The sequence below is a fragment of the Staurois parvus genome, unplaced genomic scaffold (genome assembly GCF_062004578.1).
Source record: "Staurois parvus isolate SC_StPar_1 unplaced genomic scaffold, SC_StPar_1.0 ptg000218l, whole genome shotgun sequence".
NCBI lineage: Eukaryota > Metazoa > Chordata > Amphibia > Anura > Ranidae > Staurois > Staurois parvus.
Window position 1 is genome coordinate 5,218,270 of NW_028318014.1, and position 21,332 is coordinate 5,239,601.

Genomic DNA, 21,332 nt, shown 5'->3' on the forward strand with positions numbered 1-21,332 from the left:
GCACAGCACAGAGGGAGATGCAGGTTTATTCTTTCCTCTGGAAATCTATGCCTTTACATGAAAGTGTTACAAGGCAGCAATGGGCACTCTTTAGTAGTTTTGCAGTTTACAGTGGGCAGATTGGGAAATGTGAGCAGTGAGCTGTGTTTTTGGCAAAGTTGGAAGGAACATATAATCTGCTTTGTCTCTTACTCTTTCAAGATAATAAACATCAAAGAGGTGGAGCAGGGAGAGCAGATGACCAAGCCAGATGGGATGAAACAGACCAGAAGAGAAGAGGAGATCTTGAGGAAGATTAGGATGATTTCACAATGGTGGCTGGATTGGTGTGAACTTTCATCTGAGCATTTCCTTATGACCAGGAGGACAATGGACTTTCATCTGGAACTCTCTTTCTTTTTATGTTACACAAACTGCCAAGAACATTGCTAACCCTGCTGAAAGGAATGTTGCAGCTTATCCAGGGACAAAAGTTTGATTGCCCAGAACATACGGGGGTCGAAAGGGATTTGTTCCTCCCATTTACAATATGGAGGGGGGGGGTCACCCTTTCCTGGAAAAGGCTTCAAAAGCTCCTGAGAATTGAAAAGTTTCCAGTTTTTCACATATCATGCTATAAAATATCAAGAGGTGGAATGTGATGCTATGGATATGTGGTGATTTTTTTTTGGTTTAGATATGTGCTTTTTAAGTTACTATTTTAGAAACTAAGCCTCCCCTATTAATATGCTAATTAACCCTTTCAGTTAGCTTTTGTGAAGTCTATGACATAACAAGAAATGGGGGAGGGGATTAGGACTTTGGAGCCATGTGCTTAGACAAAGAGAGGGTTGTTCTGGACTTTGGAGAAGAGTTGTTCTGGAGACAGGGAAAGACACACTTGTTCTGCAGATGAATGAGGAAGCAGTTGGACTCAAAGAACCATAAAGAAGATTCCATCAATGGAACACCCAAGCTGAGTAGCTCTTTAGTGTACTTACTGCATACATATTGTACATGCTTATTTGCTAGGAAGAGCTTGTGCATGTTGTAGGCATATTTTTTATACTTTCCATGCTGTGATTTGTGTATCCTGCAGTCGAATGTGCAGTTTTTTTTGTTTAGTAAAGCACATTATTACACTACAGAGTTTTAATCGCTTCCTTGGCTTGTACTGCAAAGTAACCTAAAAGACACAAGCAAAACAGACTAAACAACACAAAGTCACATATGTCAATGACCTCTTTTTGTCACCTGCCCAGGCAAAACCATTTCCAACCTTCTATGGAAATTATAAATATATGAGGACCTATCAAATTTTAAAATCAATGTCTAGGAGTCAGAGGCCCTAAATATTAACCTTGTGGGTTGGTGCAGCAGCAGTAAAGACACAGAGTCTGGTTACAGGTAAACTCAGAACTTGTATTGCAGAGAATGACAACTACAAACAACCCCACCGGGAGAGCATGGCTTAGGGTAACACTCACAGTTCAGTTCAATGCAGAGATACAGCAGGTAAAGATGCACTGACAGCTTCTGTCTTTATAGGATGGAATATGGCCTTGCCAGTCTGGACCAAAAATGGAGGCTTCCAAAAAGGGTTGCCAGTCACTGGCCTGTCCCTATTCATCAGGAAACTTTCCCTGCAACTCTCACTTTCCGTGACAGATGGGTGCGCTTTCCCTACTCTCACCTCTTCACAAATGCGTGCTAAACCCTGAGGGCAGGAACTTCTAAAGACTCTGTTGACCCAAGATGGCTGCCAGGGGTCACCTGGATGCAGTGTAGTCAACCGAAACACTGCCTGCAGGGACCCAGAAGCCATGGAGAAACCAGGTTTCCCCTGATTTCCACTTCAGGCTGCGGTACCGCTCGGGTTGAGTGCCACCTACAGGAAAGAAGGAGGAAACCACTGCCTACAATCTGGCTCCAGAGGCACTGTGCCAAATTCAAACTAACGTCCTCTTCTCTTGGGCTCAGAAAAAAATTAAATACTTGGGCATATATCACACCTCGTCCCTGTCAGAGATATTCAAAGAAAACTTCCTCCCAAAGCTGATGTGGACTAGGACAGACCTGAAGCAATGGTACCAGCAGGCGTTCACCTGATTTGGGCTCAACAGCATTCTGAAAATGTCAGACCTACCAAGAAATCTATAACTCTTACAAACCCTCCCACTGGCTATTCCACGTTCTTTTCTCCATGCAACCCTGAAAACCCAACTCTTCAGGGAAGCCTACCCCACCCCCTGCTAACTTGCCAACCTCCTCCACTCTTCCTACCACTGCATCTCCCACAGCTTTCTCCTCCTGTGCCACCATCCCCTCCCTCCTAGATTGTAAGCTTGAAAGAGCAGGACCCTCGATCCCCTCATGTTTTGCATTGTATTGCATTGTTATTGTTCTGTCCCCCATTGTAATGTACAGCGCTGAGCGAACTATTGGCGCTTTATAAATACTGTATAATAATAATAATGCGACCAAAGCAGAATTCCTGAATCTTCTCTTGGGCCATAAAACAATGCACATCTCATATTGGCTTGTTGCCCTACCTAAGGAGAGAGGGGGTTTTGGTTTTCTGAACCCCTTGCTATGCGATTCATATGTCCCATTCCTTAGATTAGATTAAATATGGGTCAGAAAAGGACTGGGTAGGTCTGGAGCAGGATATGTCACCTCTACCATTACAGATGCTCCCATGGCTTACTACACCTCTACTGCTGGAGGTGAAAATGCACCCTGTGATAGGTACTATAATATTGGGTTTGGCCAAAATGGGCTGCTTATGGTCCCCTTTACGGACACTCACTCTTAAGTCCCCGCTAATAGGTGCCCAGGAATTTATCCCAGGTTTAAAGGACACAAGATTTAAAGATTTTATCCTGACCAATCAGTTTTAGATTCAACATTTCCTGTTGAGAGGACGATGGGGATCCATACGAGAGATCCAGAACATAATTTTCCACTCACTGGATTTGTGGAGAGCTATGCAATCACATCATTTTTTAACCACCATCACACTGAGTAGAGTGAATCGGGGCAGGATTTCCCCATTCACATATCTCCTACTCCTTAAACAATAAACCATTTGTGGAATTTGTGCCCCCTTCCTACTAAAATGGGAGTGTGACTCCTGTGCAGAGAGAACAGATTCTTTACTTTGCCCACTGATCTTCCCTTCCCACCAGGTACCAAGAAGCAGGTTATAAACTGTTGACATGCTGGTAAAGGACTCCTGGACTCTTCATAAGATCTATCCTACTGTTTCTCTGATATGCTGGCATTGTCAACAAGAACCTGGCACGTTGCTACATATCTTTTGGCTGTACCCCCTGCATATGACCCTTTTGGGAGAACATTCGATGGCTGATTCATAAACTCACCAATACATCTCTGGAGGTGTGCCCCAAGAATCACCCCCCTCTCGCTCAACGCCGCTAAGCTTTGTGTTCCACAAAAGTGGAAGAACACAGACCCATTGTCAATTGGTCAATGGATAGCAGTGGTTAATGGGATGAATGATATGGAATGTTTAATAGCAGCTATGAAACGTATTATTAGCACAATTTCCATTATTTGCAGGATTATGAATCCTATATATCCACTCTGGTGGTGCAAGCTCCACCCAGTAAAAGCCAGATATACTTTTGGATTCCTCGGTGAACACCAGTTTCTTCACATCCCACAGATGGGAAAGAGACCTTAAGGACACTAAAGACCATGAGTGCTGGTCACAGATATGGTCAACTCTGACATCATGTTCCATCAATATCCTAGCTATGGAAATGGCCTTCAAAACGTTGGCAATACAGTATCTTCTCCCATCCCACTTAGCATCTCTTCACCCATCAGTCCCTAATGTTTGCTTCCGAGGCTGTAACGGCCGACGTTCTACATACAGTATACGGTGGACATGCCCTATGCTTTTCTGATTTTGGTCAAACGTTCTCAAACTACTCCAATCATTATTCACTTGTCCCTTTCCAAGAGACCTGTGGTACACTCTTTTACACTTAAAACCTCCGGGCATGTCTAAACATCAATTTAAATTAGCCACTCATGTACTATTGGTGGCCAAACAAACCATAGCGAAAGCCTGGAAACAGCAGTTCGTATCCTTTACAGAAGTTCACCGCTGCCTTGACTTTTTTCTAACAAAACAAAAAACTGTCCTACATCCTTTCAGACACTCATAAGAGATTCCTTAAAACCTGGACTCCATGGATCCAATATGCCCACCCGGAGATTTCAACAAACAGCTCCTCACTATGGCCTCACACAACCCCATAAACTGATCTCAAAGATTTTCGATGTCCTCCCCCCTATTCTGTCTCCACTTTTTCCTTTTCCTTTCTTATCTTGATTTTTGTTCTGTGGCTGCTCCACAGGGATTCCCTATGTACCATGAGGTGCTATATACATCTCTTGTACTGTTAACATATCAGTATATCTTAAATGATATACCCTTTTTACCGCTGTCGGCTGTTCAAGTACAGACAGCTATTTATGTACCATTTAATCGACCGACACAAAATGAATGTTTATTTCTACTCCTTTGACAAGTTATCTTGAAAGTTATTCATTTTAATTATACTTAATTTGTATAAGACCGCAGTTAACATCTGTTCAAAGTTATGATCCTGTTTTTGTATTAGAATGCGGTCGAGATTGTATCTTGTATTTAAAAATGTCAAAAAAACCATACAAATTATTGAAAGGAGAGAGTAGTGCTGTAGAGGGCAGTAGGAGACAACCTCAACATAACCACAACATGGGGGGGAAGTGGGGTGGGAGAGAAGCAGGAATTTTACACTCCTGGAAATGTTTCTTTTGTAAGATAAGTTCATCAGCAATTACAGAGGCATCAGAGGTGTGAGCAGCAGGATTGGTAAGTATTAAATATCTTCTGCATATTTTTTTGGGTCAATAACTAATGAAGATGAAGCTCAGCAGTCAGAAGACAATTTTACTTCTAAAGGTCAGGGAAGTAAGACTAGAAACTCAGCAAATCGTATGTGACCAGCACACATCAGGATACAATAACAAACCTGGAATGAAATTGTATTATGCATTTATATATATAGAATGATGCATATGAACAAGGGGCGGACTGACAACTCATGGGGCCCCCGGGCAATAGGGGATTATGGGGCCCCTGTGTCCTTGCCCAAACTCAAAAAAGCCTATGAAAAAGTTACCAGGGGTATCTCATGGGGCCCCCTACTGACCCCGGGCCCTCGGGCAGTGCCCGAGTTTCCAAATGGTCAGTCCGCCCCTGATATGAACATCTAAATATCAGCACATATACCGGATTAGAACATCTGAATATGAATGATCACAAAGATAAACAAAATACTGTACATAAGAAAAATGTCAGTTGTAAATACAAGCTTATGTTACTGGATCTGGACAAGGCTGGTCATTAAACTTCTCATTTGCATAGGTATCAGAGTCACACCACATGGTGCTAGTGTCTGATAGAGTAACATAGACGCCACCATTTCTGACAGTCACTTTGTGAGTCCGCTGCTTCACTCCTTTAGAGAACCATTTTTTGGTTCTTTTAGTCTCGCGGGGGTCAACTCCTTGATACAGGCCTTCACCGCTTTCCAAAACAATTTTAAATTTGTGCCAAGGACAAATTACACACGCCCGTCCATCCAAATCCTGCAAACAAACAGAGACACAATGTCAATCCTTAAAAAATAGTTTAATTTATTAAAGCCAAATTGGGAGCCGCAGGCATAGATCATGAGTCAATCTCCATTTTCAGAGTATTCCTTCCACTTATTTTTTGTTTTGCAGAAAGTAAATATGAGTGTGCAGTCCAGTTAGCACAAAGACCATGTGTACTCAGTAATCAGCACTCATTAGCAAGCCTAGTCAGCCACACCTCTCCTATCCTCAACAATACATGTCTTTGTACTGGGCTGAGGGTGGCTGCTACTCAGCTCTGCCAGCACAGAGCACTGGAGTGTTAGTAAAGGAAGCAGTATTTTCCCTGCGACAAAAAATCATTTAACGCGTTACTAAACCCAGGACCCTGCATTCACTCTATCTGGTCTTGCATAGTACACACTACATGGAAATGCAATTATTTTAGCAAATATACACGGCTAAATACATTTTCTCATCAGGAGCATATAGCAGTCTTGTGGCTTCTATCAGTGTTCAGCAGAGCACTGGTTAAAGCTTGTAGGAGGAGTTTTCTTTCTGGAAGAAGGGGAGGATCAGAGAAGTCAGGATCAAACAGCATTTTTACAAAATGCAGAGGATTAACCCCTTAGGTTCCACAGTGAGTATATCAAGCATGCTTTACTGCATATACAGACTGATTTTACTGTTGTGGGTTTAGTAACACTTTAAAGTCCTTCCTAAGCAAAAAACAGAGATATGCTGTTAATGCAATAATTCTGAAATGAAAGACATGCTCTGAAAGGACTAATTTAGATGCTGTTTGCTTCAGTGTATGTTTAGGTTGCAAAAGAGATATAGTTGTTACTCAGCAGAGTAACTAAAAGTAGAAATCAGGCATACATTTTATTTTAAATTTTGATATCATGGGGAAGATTTAAAGCTGATGACTATTTTTTTTTTATTCTTTCTTCCCACTGGGGCTGATTGTTCTCACTCCTCACCTTTATGTATTGGAAACAACAGGATTTTAGCAGAAGGCGACACAAAGTGAAGGGCAACCCAAACCTTGGACTTCAAAGGAAAGCTAGTGAACATCAGCAAGTGGTTAATGAACAAGTAATGTCTAATTAAATATTGAAGATAAAATTAGGGGGGCACCATCATCCAATAACTGTATGGCAAAAAGAGGGGAAAAAAATGGACTTTCTCGGAACCCAAAGGACATCAAGTTCACACAATAGTATATATAAAAGTTTAGTTTTTTATTATAATCATCATTTAAAAAAAAATATAAATAAAATCATCAGTATAACATTTACACTGAAAATGTTCCTATTTAGCTGCATTAATTTCCCAAATAATGTAATGTAATATCCAACATCAGAATATAACTTCCACGTGGGAATAATTGTGAGAAAGAAGATGCGGTAAATCCTCTACATGTTTCACAACATAGTTGCTTATTCAAGAGGAATGAGCCTTAATTATCTATAACAGGATACAAATAGATATTAACCACAAAGGGCATCAAACCAACAAGCAATATATATAAATATATATATATATATTTATATATATTGTAAATATATCAAACCAGCGTTCATAAACCCATATGTCTCTTAAGTCCATCCATGAAGTGTCCCCTCCGAATGGTCTTCAATAGCTTTTATATTCAGTGAGGTGCCTCTATGCCTATCTGCTCCCTTGAACCTTTTTCCAAATGGAGCTTGTATATCGCTCAGATGAGATATGCTAATAGAGGGTGAGGGTGCCTGCCTCAGTTCGCCACTGCTGAACTAGATGACAGTGGAATAATTGGTTGCACTCCACCACAAGACTAAATCCAGACGATGTCTTTATTATCATCACATACAGGAGAGCAGTACAGGACAGGCTGTTGACGCATTTCACACTTTGGAAATGTGCTTATTCATAACAACCTCCCTTGAACCTTTCATGGGACTCCAAATGACAGGGTGAGCACTCTCAGAAAAACAGAAAAACTATACAGTACAGTATGTTGATACTCTAAAATAAATGTGTTCAAAATCCCATTAAAGGTGTTCACATTTGATTGATCTACCCAAATGTGAGCACCTATAATGGGATTTTGAGCACATTTAGAAACATACTGCACTATATAGAGTAGTTTTTCTTTTTTTCCGAGAGTGATCATCCTGTCGAATGGAATCCCATCAAAAATTCAAGGGAGCAAAAGACTTTCATAATTGAGATAGAGGCACCTCTTTGAATATAAAATTTATTGAAGAACATTCTGAGGAGACACTTCGTGGACTGACTTAAGAGACATTTGGGTTTATGAGCGCTGGTTTGATATATTTACATGGTTTTCAACTGGGGGCAAAGTGTTTCTAGCTGCTCTGACTATCAGATAAATCATAGCTCTAGTGTGCTGACACCTAATATTTGCAATATAAACATTACAATAGGTCATGTGACATAAGAAAGCATCAGCTTTAGGTGGCACCATCTTACCTAGACGGTGAGCATGCAGCCCAGCAGGTTGTCACATGACCTATTGTAATGTTTTCATTGCTTGTTGGTTGGCTTCCCTTTGTGGTTAATATCTATTTGTATCCTGTTATCGATAATTAAGGCTCATTTGTCCTGAGGAAGTGACTGTGTAGTGAAACCTGTAGAGGATTTAAAGCATCTTCTTTCAAAAAAGTATTCCCACAAAGTTATATTCTGATCTTGCAAGTTAGATTACAGCAGTGGGGAAATGAATGCGGCTAAAAAGGAACTTTTTCGGTGTAAATGTTATATTGATTTAATTTATATTTTTTTAAAATAAAGAATATAATAAAGTACTAAGCTTTTATATACTGTTGTGTGAACCTAATGCCCCTTGGGTACTGGGAAGTCCATCAGTAAGCAGTTGTCCGCCTGATTAAAACCTGGCCGAAACACATTGGCATTTTTATGGCTTTTTCACTTTGTTTAAAAAAGGACAGTTGCTTGCTAATGTTATCTGAAGTGCCAGCTTTCCTTTGCAGTGTACACACTGTGTGAGGTTCCCAGAGAACTTTTAGTCTGAGCACCGGGTTTCAGAGCTGTTGGTATATTGCAGCAGTGGTTGCAGCGCTGTCTCATCAGTTTCCAACTCTACCTTTCACAGTTATCATTGAAATGAGTGTCTTCATTGGAAGATTTAATTTCCACTGCTGTACCAGAGGTAAAACAAAAGATTCTCCCTTACTTACTGTATCCATGACAGTGGTCCCCAGGACAGACAGAAAACAAGGATGTCCCCAAAAGGGTCACAGCAACAAGGGTTTTAACTCATGCATTCAATCCACAACTAAAAACATTTGGCTGAGGTCTTACGTTAAGTTTTGTAGAGTTTAGTAAACATTACTAGTAAGCACTATAGGAGATGTTATCTGAAACTGATGACCTTGCATTTCTTTATATTCCAGTGTATAAGCATTCCTCCACTGTGTATTATAAACAAGTTCTTTTACTTTCTCTGAATACAGCTACTTTGTTCCAAACGTTTGCACAGTCTTTATGTAGAAAAGAATAATTTTCTTTTTCAATGTTATTGTTGGCTCTTACATTAAATCACTATAGCAGCGAATATATTGTAAAGTTAAATGCTAAATAACTCAAGTCAAATCTTCTCCCACTCTGAAGCTATTTAAATCTGACCCGCACATCCACATGCCATTAGCAGTAAATGTCACACTGTTCTAGCTGTTCCCCCATGTATTTGGCAGGATAAGGTCATGTATGCTGGTATTGATAATACAAATGACATCAACATCTCCGGAGCCTGCACATGGAGATAAAATGGTGTGTTCTTCCTGCTAGGTTTTCTACCACAACACCACCCTTAACACATGCATTTCCTAAGTGACGTGAAATCACAAGATATCTCACAAATGTGTTAGGCTGTGCGATCACTCCTTAAAAGTTTCCAATCTCTCAAACAGAGGACAATCAATATATTAGGATAATTGCAGACATATCATGAAAATGATACATAATCTTTATTTGTCCAGTCTCTAACCTACAACCTCATTGTAGTAATCTGTGCTATATATTATGATAGCCGCTGGCTACCAATCTTCATTCCAGACCAAGAGCTACCTTTGACAGCTGTCTTTGTGCTGGGAATGCAGACTGAGTGTGCTCTCAGAACATAAACATCTGCCTCCCATTGACACATACAATTCAGGTGTTCCAGTCACCTCCATGACCACAGGTGTATAAAATCAAGCCCCAAGGCATGCAGACTGCTTCTACAAACATTTGCTAAAGAATGGGTCGCTCTCAGGAGCTCAGTGAATTCAAGTGTGCTACCGTGATAGGTTGCCTCCTGTGTAATAAGTCCATCCGTGAAATTTCCTTGCTACTAAATATTCCACAGTCCACTGTTAGTGGTATTGTAACAAAGCGGAAGCAACTGAGAACAACAGCAACTCAGCCACGAAGTGGTAGGCCACGTAAAATGACAGAGTGGGGTCAGCACATGCTGAAACGCACAGTGAGCAGAAGTCACCAACTGTCTTCAAAGTCAATAGCTAAATACCTCCAAACTTCATTTGGCCTTTAGATTAGCACCACAGTACATAGAGAGCTTCATGGAATGGGTTTCCATGGCCAAGCAGCTGCATCCAAGCCTTACATCACCAAGTGCAATGCAAAGCATCAGATGCAGTGGTGTAAAGCACACTGCCACTGGACTCTAGAGTAGTGGAGATGTGTTCTTTGGAGTGATGAATCATGCTTCTATGTCTGCCAAGTGTAAAGTTTGGTGGATTATGGTTTGGAGTTGTCTCTCAGGAGTTAGGCTTGGCCCTTTAGTTCCAGTAAAGGGAACTCCTAAGGTTTCAGCATACCAAGACATTTTGGACAATTTCATGCTCCCAACTTTGTGGGAACAGTTTGGGGATGGCCCCTTCCTGTTCCAACATGACTGCACACCAGTGCACAAAGCAAGGTCCATAAAGACATGGATGAGCAAGTTTGGGGTGGAGGAACGAACTTGACTGGCCTGCACAGAGTCCTGACTTCAACCCGACAGATCACCTTTGGGATGAATTAGAGCAGAGACTGCGAGCCAGGCCTTCTCATCCAATATCAGTGCCTGACCTCACAAATGCACCTCTGGAAGAATGGTCAAACATTCCCATAGACACACTTTGTGGATAGCCTTCCCAGAAGAGTTGAAGCTGTTATAGCTGCAATGGGTGGGCTAACTCAATATGGAACCCTACGGACCAAGACTGAGATGCCATTAAAGTACAGTGGGGCAAAAAATTATTTAGTCAGCCACCAATTGTGCAAGTTCTCCCACTTAAAAAGATGAGAGAGGCCTGTAATTGGCATCATAGGTAGACCTCAACTATGAGAGACAAAATAAGAACAAATCCAGACAATCACATTGGCTGATTTGGAAAGAATTTATTTGCAAATTATGGTGGAAAATAAGTATTTTGTCAATATCAAAAGTTCATCTCAATACTTTGTTATATATCCTTTGTTGGCAATGACAGAGGTCAAACGTTTCCTGTAAGTCTTCACAAGGTTGGCATACACTGTTATTGGTATGTTGGCCCATTCCTCCATGCAGATCTCCTCTAGAGCAGTGATGTTTTGGGGCTGTCGCTGGGCCCGGACATGTACTGGCTTAAGCAGGGGGACACGTCTGGCACTGCAGGATCTGAGTCCCTGGCGGCGTAGTGTGTTACTGATGGTAGCTTTTGTTACGTTGGTCCCAGCTCTCTGCAGGTCATTCACTAGGTCCCCCTGTGTGGTCCTGGGATTTTTGCTCACCGTTCTTGTGATCATTTTGACGCCACGGGGTGAGATCTTGCGTGGAGCCCCAGATCGAGGGAGATTATCAGTGGTCTTGTATGACTTCCATTTTCTAATTATTGCTCCCACAGTTGATTTGTTCACACCAAGCTGCTTGCCTATTGCAGATTAAGTCTTCCCAGCCTGGTGCAGGTCTACAATTTTGTTTCTGGTGTCCTTCGACAGCTCTTTGGTCGTCACTATAGTGGAGTTTGGACTGTGACTGTTTGAGGTTGTGGACAGGTGTCTTTTATACTGATAACAAGTTCACACAGGTGCCATTGATACAGGTAATGAGTGCAGGACAGAGGAGCCTCTTAAAGAAGAAGGTACAGGTCTGTGAGAGCCAGAAATCTTGCTTGTTTGTAGGTGACCAAATACTTATTTTCCACCATAATTTGCAAATAAATTATTTCCAAATCAGCCAATGTGATTGTCTGGATTTTTTTTCTCATTCTGTCTCTCATAGTTGAGGTCTACCTATGATGCCAATTACAGGCCTCTCTCATCTTTGTAAGTGGGAGAACTTGCACAATTGGTGGCTGACTAAATACTTTTTTGCCCCACTGTACATGTGTGTGTAAAGGCAGGCATCCCAATACTTTTGGCAATATAGTGTACATTATAGGGATGTCCTCCTGCGCTCCACAGAGTAACTAAACAAGACCAGCAGCTATCATCTATACCAGGGGTGGGCAACTGTGGCCCTCCAGCTGTTGTAGAACTACAAGTCCCATGAGGCATTGCAAAACTGACAGTTACAAGCATGACTCCCAAAGGCAGAGGCATGATGGGACTTGTAGTTCACCAACAGCTGGAGGGCCACAGTTGCCCACCCCTGATCTATACCCTATACCTCGGGATGAAAGAAATATCTAATAGTGGATGAAGCGCTCAGCCATGAGGGTAATGAACTAATTAAACTAAATAGATAAATAAAAATAAATACATAATAAATAATATATATATAATAAAGTGACCAGTGCTCCAAATAAATGTGCAAACAAGAATTAATAAAAATATATAAAAATTCCAATACATAAATATTTATAAAGTGAAGGTGACTGGTGCTTCAAATCAATCAATGTGTAACTGGTCGTTTGCTTTGGTTTTACACATTGATTGATTTGAAGCACCTGTCACCTTCACTTTATAAATATTTATATATTGGAATTTTTATATATTTTTAGTAATTCTTGTTTGCACATTTATTTGGAGCACTGGTCACTTTATTATAAATATATATATATATATATATTATTTATTATGTATTTATTTTTATTTATCTATTTAGTTTAATTAGTTCATTACCCTCATGGCTGAGCGCTTCATCCACTATTAAATATAGTGTACATATTTGCCTATTTTAACATATGTATGTACCTAAAACTTCTATTTTTAATGCAAATTATTGAAACTGTGTTATTTTGTTTTTGTTTTTTGGGGGGTTTTTTTGCCTCTGTGACAACAGCACAGGAAATGATGGGAGTGGTTGTCACTGGAGTAGAAAGACAATGTTATAATAACCTGTCATAGGATCTAACCCTTCCTTATTTAACTGCTTTACATTTTTGCAGTCTATTATTATTATTATACAGTATTTATATAGCGCCAACAGTTTGCTCAGCGCTTTACAATATAATGGGAGACAATACAGCAACAATATAGTTCAATACAAGAGGGTTAGGAGGCCCCTGCTCCTTGGAGCTTACAATCTAACAGTCTATTTTGCAGATGGAAAGATTTACCATCTCTTTTTGAAGCTAAGGCATATCTCCCCAGTAGGAACACAGACTGCAATGAAAACTAAACAGAGGTTCCAATCGTACCATGTTCTATTCAAAATGAAAATATTTTGGCTAGAATTGGGCTTGAAAGAGGCAGTGTTAATGATACTTACCAAAAATATACTGACCCCTATTTACCATAAGGGCAAAGACTAGAACAGCAAAGTCAAAGGGGGCAGCACCAATCCTCCAAGCCTCTAAATGTGGTGTCTTTTCCCCTGATTTCATCCACCACTGGAACACTGGGAAAAGTTAGAAGGCTTGTTATGAATGCAAATGGACATATGGGAAAATTATTAATGAAATAAATGGTCTCTTTAAAGCTATATAGGTTGATTATTAAAGCAAATATCAATTTTCAAAGTGCAATAACCTGTGACAACCAAGTCTGTATAATTGTTATTGGTTTCTACATTGGAGTTGATTTACTAAAGGCCATTATACCGTGCACTACAAGTGCACTTGCTCCAGAGCTTTGCAAATGAGATAAAGCTTTACTTTGCAAAGAATACCCAATCACATGCCACGAAAATAAAAGACAGCATTTTTGCTTGCACATGATTGGATGATAGAAAGCAACATAGCTTCCCCACATTACAGAGCTTCCCCTCAGATTTACTCTTTCACTACCTTAAGCTGGCTGAGTACAGTTTTTTTTTCTCGTTCATCCAGTGGGAAAAGATTCCTCCATCCACTTGAATAAAGTGGATGGGGGACTCTCCCCCGCCTGACAGAAGCACCTGTCGCTATTAAAATATACTGATCAGCAGCTGCAGCTGATTGGCTGTGGCCAGTGATTGATGGAAAATATTCCAATGGATCAGATTTTAGTAGATTTGAATACAAATAACAAATTGAAGCCAAACTCCAGCTAACACTTTATAATAAAATACAGCAAACATTTTTTTTCTTTTGGGATAAAGGTTTTATGTAAGTAAATAAAAGCTGATTCTTTTATTCTCCCCGCCTTTGGAAAGCTGTTGCTGGCTGGATCATTAGATGAAAATAGAAGAAAAGCAAAACAAAAAACTAATACAGCCATCACATCTAATGGTGGCCATACACTAGATGAAAAAAAGCTCAAAAATGTGTAATTTAGACAGTTCATTTGTTTTGCATCCAGTTAACCACTTGCCCACTGCCCTATAGTAGAAATACTGCTACAGGGCTGCGCAAAATCACTTATATATACATGATTTGCATTTCTGGGTAGGGGGCGTCTAGGGATGTAAATCACCGGGTTCACGATCGTCGGGTAAAATTGACAGGGGGGAGACCTGTGTGTAAACAACACAGGTCTCTCCTGCCAGCAAGGACATGCTGCTTTGTATTTCTCTGCACAGCAGAGAAATACAAAGCAGCATGTCTCCGTAGTAAAACACACAAAGCACATAATATAAAACATACCGAGCACACAGTTAACCCTTTGATAGTCCCAGATGTTAACCCCTTCCTGCCCAGTATCATTAGTACAGTGTCATTGCTTTTTATTAGCAATGATCACTGTATTAGCGTCACTGGGGATGTCAGTGGCAGTTAGTCAGTTCCCACCCAGCATCAGAATGCATGCCATAGTCCCACAATCACACTATAAGTCGCTGATCACTGCCATTACTAGTATAAAAAAAATATAAAATAAAAATTCCAGTATATATTCTGCCATTTGTAGACACTATTTTTCACGTAAAATAATTAATTTATATGTATTGGGATGGGGGGTAAATCCTCTGGAGGGCAAGTGGGCACAAATCAAAAATCAGCAGTGATGTTTTTGAGCCAAAGTATCGAAGGAATAGTTTGGAAAAAATATGCTAAACAGACGATAAATTGAAATAATAATGTGTTTCTCACAAAAAATCGAACTGTTGGTTCTGTGCATATGTGACCCAGAAGCAAAAAACGGACAAAAATCTGATTTGTTTATGTCTATTGAACGATGTATTGTTCGTAATTCGGTCATTACATAATGTCAATATCATTTGCTCTCACCACCGTGTGTTCATTTTTTGAAAACACATCCAACCAAGTTTTCGACTAGTGTATGGCTAGCATTGATAAGCTGTAATATAATAAATGTTTGCTTTTGGGTTTAATACTGCTTTAAGCTTGAAGTAGCATTTTCATTGTTTTCAAATCTAACTCATGTAAACTATATAATTACGATATGAATGGTGATCTACAGCATTATAATGTACGAACATTAGCATTATGCCACATTCTTAAAGTGGAGTTCCACCTAAAAAAAAAAACTAAAAAAGTCAGCATCTACAAAAACTGTAGCTGCTGACTTTTAAAATACAGACACTTACCTGTCCCTCAGTCCAGCGGTGTCCTCACCACAGCTGATTTCACTGGCATCTTCAGTTTGGGCACCTGGCTGTGACAGCTTGAGGCTCCACAGCCAGGTGCCCATTAGCCATGCGCGAGAAACGTTTTGAATAGTCCTGTAGTCTTCTGGGACCTGTCACGTGTCCCAGAAGACTACAGGGAGGGAGGGGGGAGAACAACTTCCACTTCCGATCACCTAGCCGATCGCAGCGGAAGTGGGAGCGCGTACCTGGCAAATTAGGGTACTCACTCCCCAAAGGTGCCAATCCTTAATGAATAGCGGGGGACAAAGGCTTAAAGCATAACTTCCCTTTTTGGGTGGAGCTCTGCTTTAAGTTGGTCACAAACAGGAGATGGTCATCTCTGTGTGGAGATATAAAACCCATAATCTTTGGACACCAGGAGACATCCCCATTCCACAAAGATAAGCAGGTGCCCTCCTCTATTCACATACAAATGCAAATTGCAAATATCAATGGAAAGAAAGATCTATGAATAATCAGATTGTGTCTTCATGTCCAACTGACATTTGATGCCTGTGGCAAAATATATGAAGCTACAGATTTAAAAAAATTAATAAGGTACATTTCACAGAGCTAAAACATTGGATATGGATTCGTATTTTCATAGAAGTAAGTTATTTTCAACTGAATCCAATGAGATTTGAAAATGCCTATCCTTGTGTAAAGCTTTGTAAATTTAGCCTATAGTGTTTTAAGGAAGGGACATACCTCAATCTCTCCAAGGTGTAATGGCCCTCCTGAATCTGCAAAACACAAAAGACATATTAAAGTCATACTTGATATTCAATGAGAGTGACTTTGTATGTGTGAGTACATATGTATATTAAGTATATATATTGCTTACGATAACAGCGGAGATCTAAGGCGTGGTATTTCCCCAAGTGATGAAATACCACAATTTCTCTATCATTCACTGTGGTTCTTAGTGTCTTAGATGTCTTGAAGTCTTCTACTTGTGCCACCAATACAGCAGCCTCATCAATCTCCTCTGACTGTACATTTGCTGATTGCTGCTGTCCCATTTCTTTTAAGCTGTAACAAGAAAAATATCAGCAAAATAGACATGTAAAAAAAATGCTAAAATCAGACAACTAATAAATGTACTTTTTTATATTATGAGTAGCATTGACCTTACATTAACGTGTTAAAAAAGACAAGATATCTGTCAAGATATATTTTCACATATGTTGCAATCTAGCACATGAGTCCCTGGCTGCACATCAAATTTCGCAGTTCATTCTAATCAGGTGCCACCAGACAACCTTATGGAGTCTTCCTTTAATTTACATCTGTCCTGGCTGTCAGCCATAAAGAATCAGAGGCTGCACTCATATTAACCACTTGCCCTCCAGAGGATTTACCCCCCTTCCTGACCAGGCCATTTTTTGTGATACGGCGCTGCATTCGTTTATCTGACAATTGCGTGGTAATGCAACGCTGCACCCAAATGAAATTTACGTCATTTTATTCCCACAAATAGAGCTTTTCTTTCAGTGATATTTGATCGCCTGTGCGACAATTTAAAAAAAAAACTATATTTTTTACTTTTTGCTATTAAAAAATGTTTTTAAAATTTTTTTAAAAAATTACATTTCATTATAAATTTAGGCCAAAATGTATTCTGCTATGTGTAAATTAATTGGTTTACGTAAAAGTTATAGTGTTTACAAATGGCGGTATATACTGTATACTAGTAATGGCGGTGATCAGCGTCTTATAGAGGGATTGCAGCAGGCATTCTGAAACTGAGGGTAACTGATTTGGTGTCACTGACATCCCCAGTGACACCAATACAGTGATCTATGCTAATAAAAAGCACTGACACTGTATTAATGACACTGGGCAGGAAGGGGTTAACATCTGGGGCGAGCAAAGGTTTATCTATGTGCTGTGCGCTGTTTTACTATGTGGGTTGTGTGTGTGTTTCATTGTAAGCACACTGCTATGCAGAGCCATACAAAGCAGTGTGCAGGAGCTGACAAGGGAGAGATTTGTATTGTTTACATATAGTTCTTTCCCCAGTCGGTAATACTCGGAGATTGCCAGGTGCCGGCGGGGAATGACGGCGCGGGTAGGGTGCACGTGTGCCTCCTACCCGGAAGTGCAAAATCACGTATCTATAGCAGTATTTCTGCTATAGGGCAGCACGGAAGCGGTTAATAGAACCACAATTGGCTCTTATATTTACAGGTGAGATAAAGGAAACACCAATTCAGGGAGTAGAATAAGAGAGATCTCTTTCCCGGATTGTACAAAGAAGAAGAAAAAAATACCTTTCACAAGGTCTGTTTTTCATATGTTCGTTTACGGATGAAAAATGAACACCCATGTATTTCTATGGACTAGAGTATGTAAACGGATGATCATCTGTTTATATCTGTTAATGTCCGCATCCATTATCATCTGTTTTTCTGGAAACCCTATTTTTCTTACGGAAAAAAATGGACAAAATATGGATGTAAACGGATGAAAAAGTGATGTAAATGGATATATGGTCCATTTTTGGATTGGTAAAGGATGTAAAAAAATGCATGTAAACTGATGAAAAACAGATGTAAACTGATGTAAACTGATCCGTTTTTTCATGGAAAAAACGTGACTGAACTGATGCAAAAAGCAGAATGCCAGTGTGATAGGACCTTAGGAGCTGCTTCAGTATGTCATACTGAGCTTTGATGTGATTGTAAACTTTAGCATGAACGTAGGATAAATATATGGAACTCTGCATCAGTGTAATATCATCTGTCTAGTTCATCTAGTCCATGGAGAGAATAGACAGATATGTTTGGGTGTGATTATTTATTTTATAGTATTCTGGGCATTGCTATTAACATGTAAATATTTTTGTATTTTTTAAATGAATTATTTTAACATAAATCATCAAAGTGTTGACAGATATCTCCCTAATATCCTGTGCCACCAATAGGTTTTCACCCTCTCTGTTCCAAAACATTTGACATGAGTTATTTTACCTAGGGATAGTCACTCCTACATGTACAGTATAGAAAGGTGCAACCCCACCCACCTGATCCATTCCCCAAACATACACAAACATTTTAGGCAAGAGGGAAGGCTTAACAGCACCCTTGTGGTAGCAGTAAAGTAAAAGAAAAAAGTTTTAAAAATCAAACTTTTATTTAAAAAAAAAAATCTAAATACTGCCCCCCCTTCCCCCCGTGTACACGTGAATCCAAACATAAACACGCAAGGCTGGTGTACATGCATACACATATGGGAGTGACAAGAATAGTTCTGCTAGTTCTGTCACCATCATTCATAGGTAGCTTGAAATTGATGACCTGCAAAAAGACTTTTCAAGTGTCACCATTGGACAATTTTAGGTTTAAAGGGTCTCCACTTTCAGAATCCATATTTTTTGGGGGGGTGAGATGCACTTTGTGTAAAGAAATGCATTTTAGTATGTGTGCACCAAAAACAAATGATAGCAGTAAAGTAAATGTAATACGTTTTAAAAGTCAAACTTTTATTTAAAAAAAAAAAATTCTAAATACCGCCCCGTACACATGAATTCAAACAAACACGCTGGTGTACATGCATACACTTATGGGAGTGGCAAGAATAGTTCTATCACCATCATTCATAGGTAGCTTTAAATTAATGACCTGTAAAAAGGCTTTTCAATTGTCACCTTTGGACAATTTTGGGTACTAGCTTTTTGTTGTTCACAGGTCCAGAAGTATTTAGTATCTGTTTTATTGACACAAGTTTATTACTTAGATTTTGCCACCATTTTATTCTAAAGGGTCTCTGCTTTCAGAATCCATATCACTGTCACTGGGGGGGGGGGGGTGTTGAGATGCATTTTGTGTAAAGAAATGCATTTTACTATGTGTCCACAAAACAAAAAGACAGTAAAGGAGTTGAAACTGCACTAGCACAGTGGTAATGAAAAGAAATAGTGCTTTGATTTGCCACTGTTGTGCAATACTGACATTTCCTATTTCAGTTATATCAAAAATATATTCCTAGGGTAAGCTATAGAATTACAATATAAACAAAAAGTATTATTTTAATATTTATTAAATGCATTCATTTTGCTTCAAAGCAGTATTGAACCCAAAATCAAACATTTATTATATTGCAGCCCATATATTAACCATTTTTTGTTCAACCAATGGATTGAGCGAGAAAAAAAAATGATCTGATTCCCACATCCACACATTTGAGGTGGATGGGGGAACCACTCCTACTGTGCTCCCACTGTGTATCCTTCCCCACCATCAGAATACAATGAGAAGTGCTGCCAGCTATAGCCAGAGGCACTGATCAATTAGAAAAAAACTTGACAGGCTGGTGGATCAACTTCTGTACAACCAGGGTGCTCATACATGTCACATCCCTATAAACTGATACATCTGGAAGAGAGCTTGTTCTTTTTTAAAAGCAACAGACCTAAGCTGGTCATACGTGGATTGAAATTTGGTTGGTTCAGCAGGGATGAGACAAATCGTTTAACACTGACAGGAGTGCTTACAATGATCAGCTTTTATTGATTTATATAAAAGAGAAAAACTGTCTGCTGTAACTGATTCTAAAGTGTGAGCTGGAGTTTGGCTTCAATTTAGCTTCAAAGGTGCCCCCTATGCTCCTTCATCCAGAATGGGGGCACTCTAATACAGGAAGTGGGTTACTGGCTAGATCACCAGGTGAAAGCAAAGGAAAAAAAGCCTAAAAAATGAATGCAGCCACCACATCTAATGACTGAACAGTTAAAATATGTTATATTTTTGGATTTGGGCTTAAAACTGCTTTAAATCTGCATGCAGGGCTTTATTATGAGCACTGTAAATGCATTGATATTAAAAAAAGTGTAGTTTCAGTACAGTACCTTACAAAAGTCCTGATGACTGTTCCTTGTCCCTTGCCCCTTTCTAAGAAAGTGTTAGAAGCAGCACAGCGTGTCCCTTGCTACGTTTCACTCCTCCTATCTGATAACATGGGCAGGGCTCTGAAATCTGCATTTTTTTTGCTTGCTGGACAGCTTTCACAAAATGCTGGATCTTGGTAGAGATAAATTACAGAACCAGAATGTGCTTTTACCTCTCATTCGTATATTTTGGGAAATTGCTTGGCATTGCTTGGCCTTGCTAGCTCTTGAACTGCCATCAAAAAACAAAAATATGACTGGTAATAATAGACTGTCGTAGCTGAAGCACAACTTTTACAGCTCTATGTTGCTCTAGATTGTAAGCTCGAAAGAGCAGGGCCCTCGAACCCCTCGTGTTTTTGTTTTGTTACTGTATTGTCTCATGTTCTGTTCCCCACTATAATGCACAGCGCTGAGCAAACCTTTTGGCGCTATATAAATACTGTATAATAATAATGCCCGAATGAAGCTTACTAACTCCAACCCTAATCCTAAGGTCCCATTCACACCTGAACGATCCCTCCGCATCACGTTTTTCACATTTTTTTGTGTGTGTTTTTGTAGTGCATTTTTGGAATGGCACCATTCATTTTGAATGGCTTACCTCCATTCCAAAAAACACACCAAAGAAACTCATGTATCAAATTTTGTCATTGAGCTAAGCGCATTTTTTAACCATTTCCATACTGGGCACTTTTACCCCCTTCCCTCCCAGGCCATTTTTCAGGATTCAGCGCTCTCACACTTTGAATGACAATTGCGCAGTCATACAACATTGTACCCAAACTAAAATTTTATCAATTTCTTCACACAACTAGAGCTTTCTTTTGGTGGTATTTAATCACCGCCAGGGTTTATATGTTTTGC

The 21,332-nt window shown here is 39.7% G+C and overlaps 1 protein-coding gene across 1 annotated transcript; it reads right to left on the reverse strand.

Moving 5' to 3' along the window:
• Positions 1-1,380: 1,380 nt before the first annotated feature.
• On the reverse strand, positions 1,381-20,460 carry RFESD (Rieske Fe-S domain containing). The gene is made up of 4 exons (XM_089679147.1): positions 20,427-20,460; positions 16,422-16,609; positions 16,286-16,320; positions 1,381-5,646 (listed from the first exon to the last, which is right to left on the reverse strand). Exons 2-4 carry the CDS (start codon positions 16,597-16,599, stop codon positions 5,371-5,373), a joined length of 489 nt encoding a protein of 162 aa, XP_089535273.1. The 5' UTR covers positions 16,600-16,609; positions 20,427-20,460; the 3' UTR covers positions 1,381-5,370.
• Positions 20,461-21,332: the final 872 nt, after the last annotated feature.

Bases quoted from the DNA above. Each gene is read 5' to 3' on its own strand.
- RFESD (XM_089679147.1), bottom strand. From the start codon at position 16,599: ATGGGACAGCAGCAATCAGCAAATGTACAGTCAGAGGAGATTGATGAG. The intron at 16,321-16,421 runs GTAAGCAATATA...TGTGTTTTGCAG, and splicing joins CTTAGATCTCCGCTGTTATC to ATTCAGGAGGGCCATTACAC. The intron at 5,647-16,285 runs GTATGTCCCTTC...GTTTGTTTGCAG, and splicing joins TACACCTTGGAGAGATTGAG to GATTTGGATGGACGGGCGTG.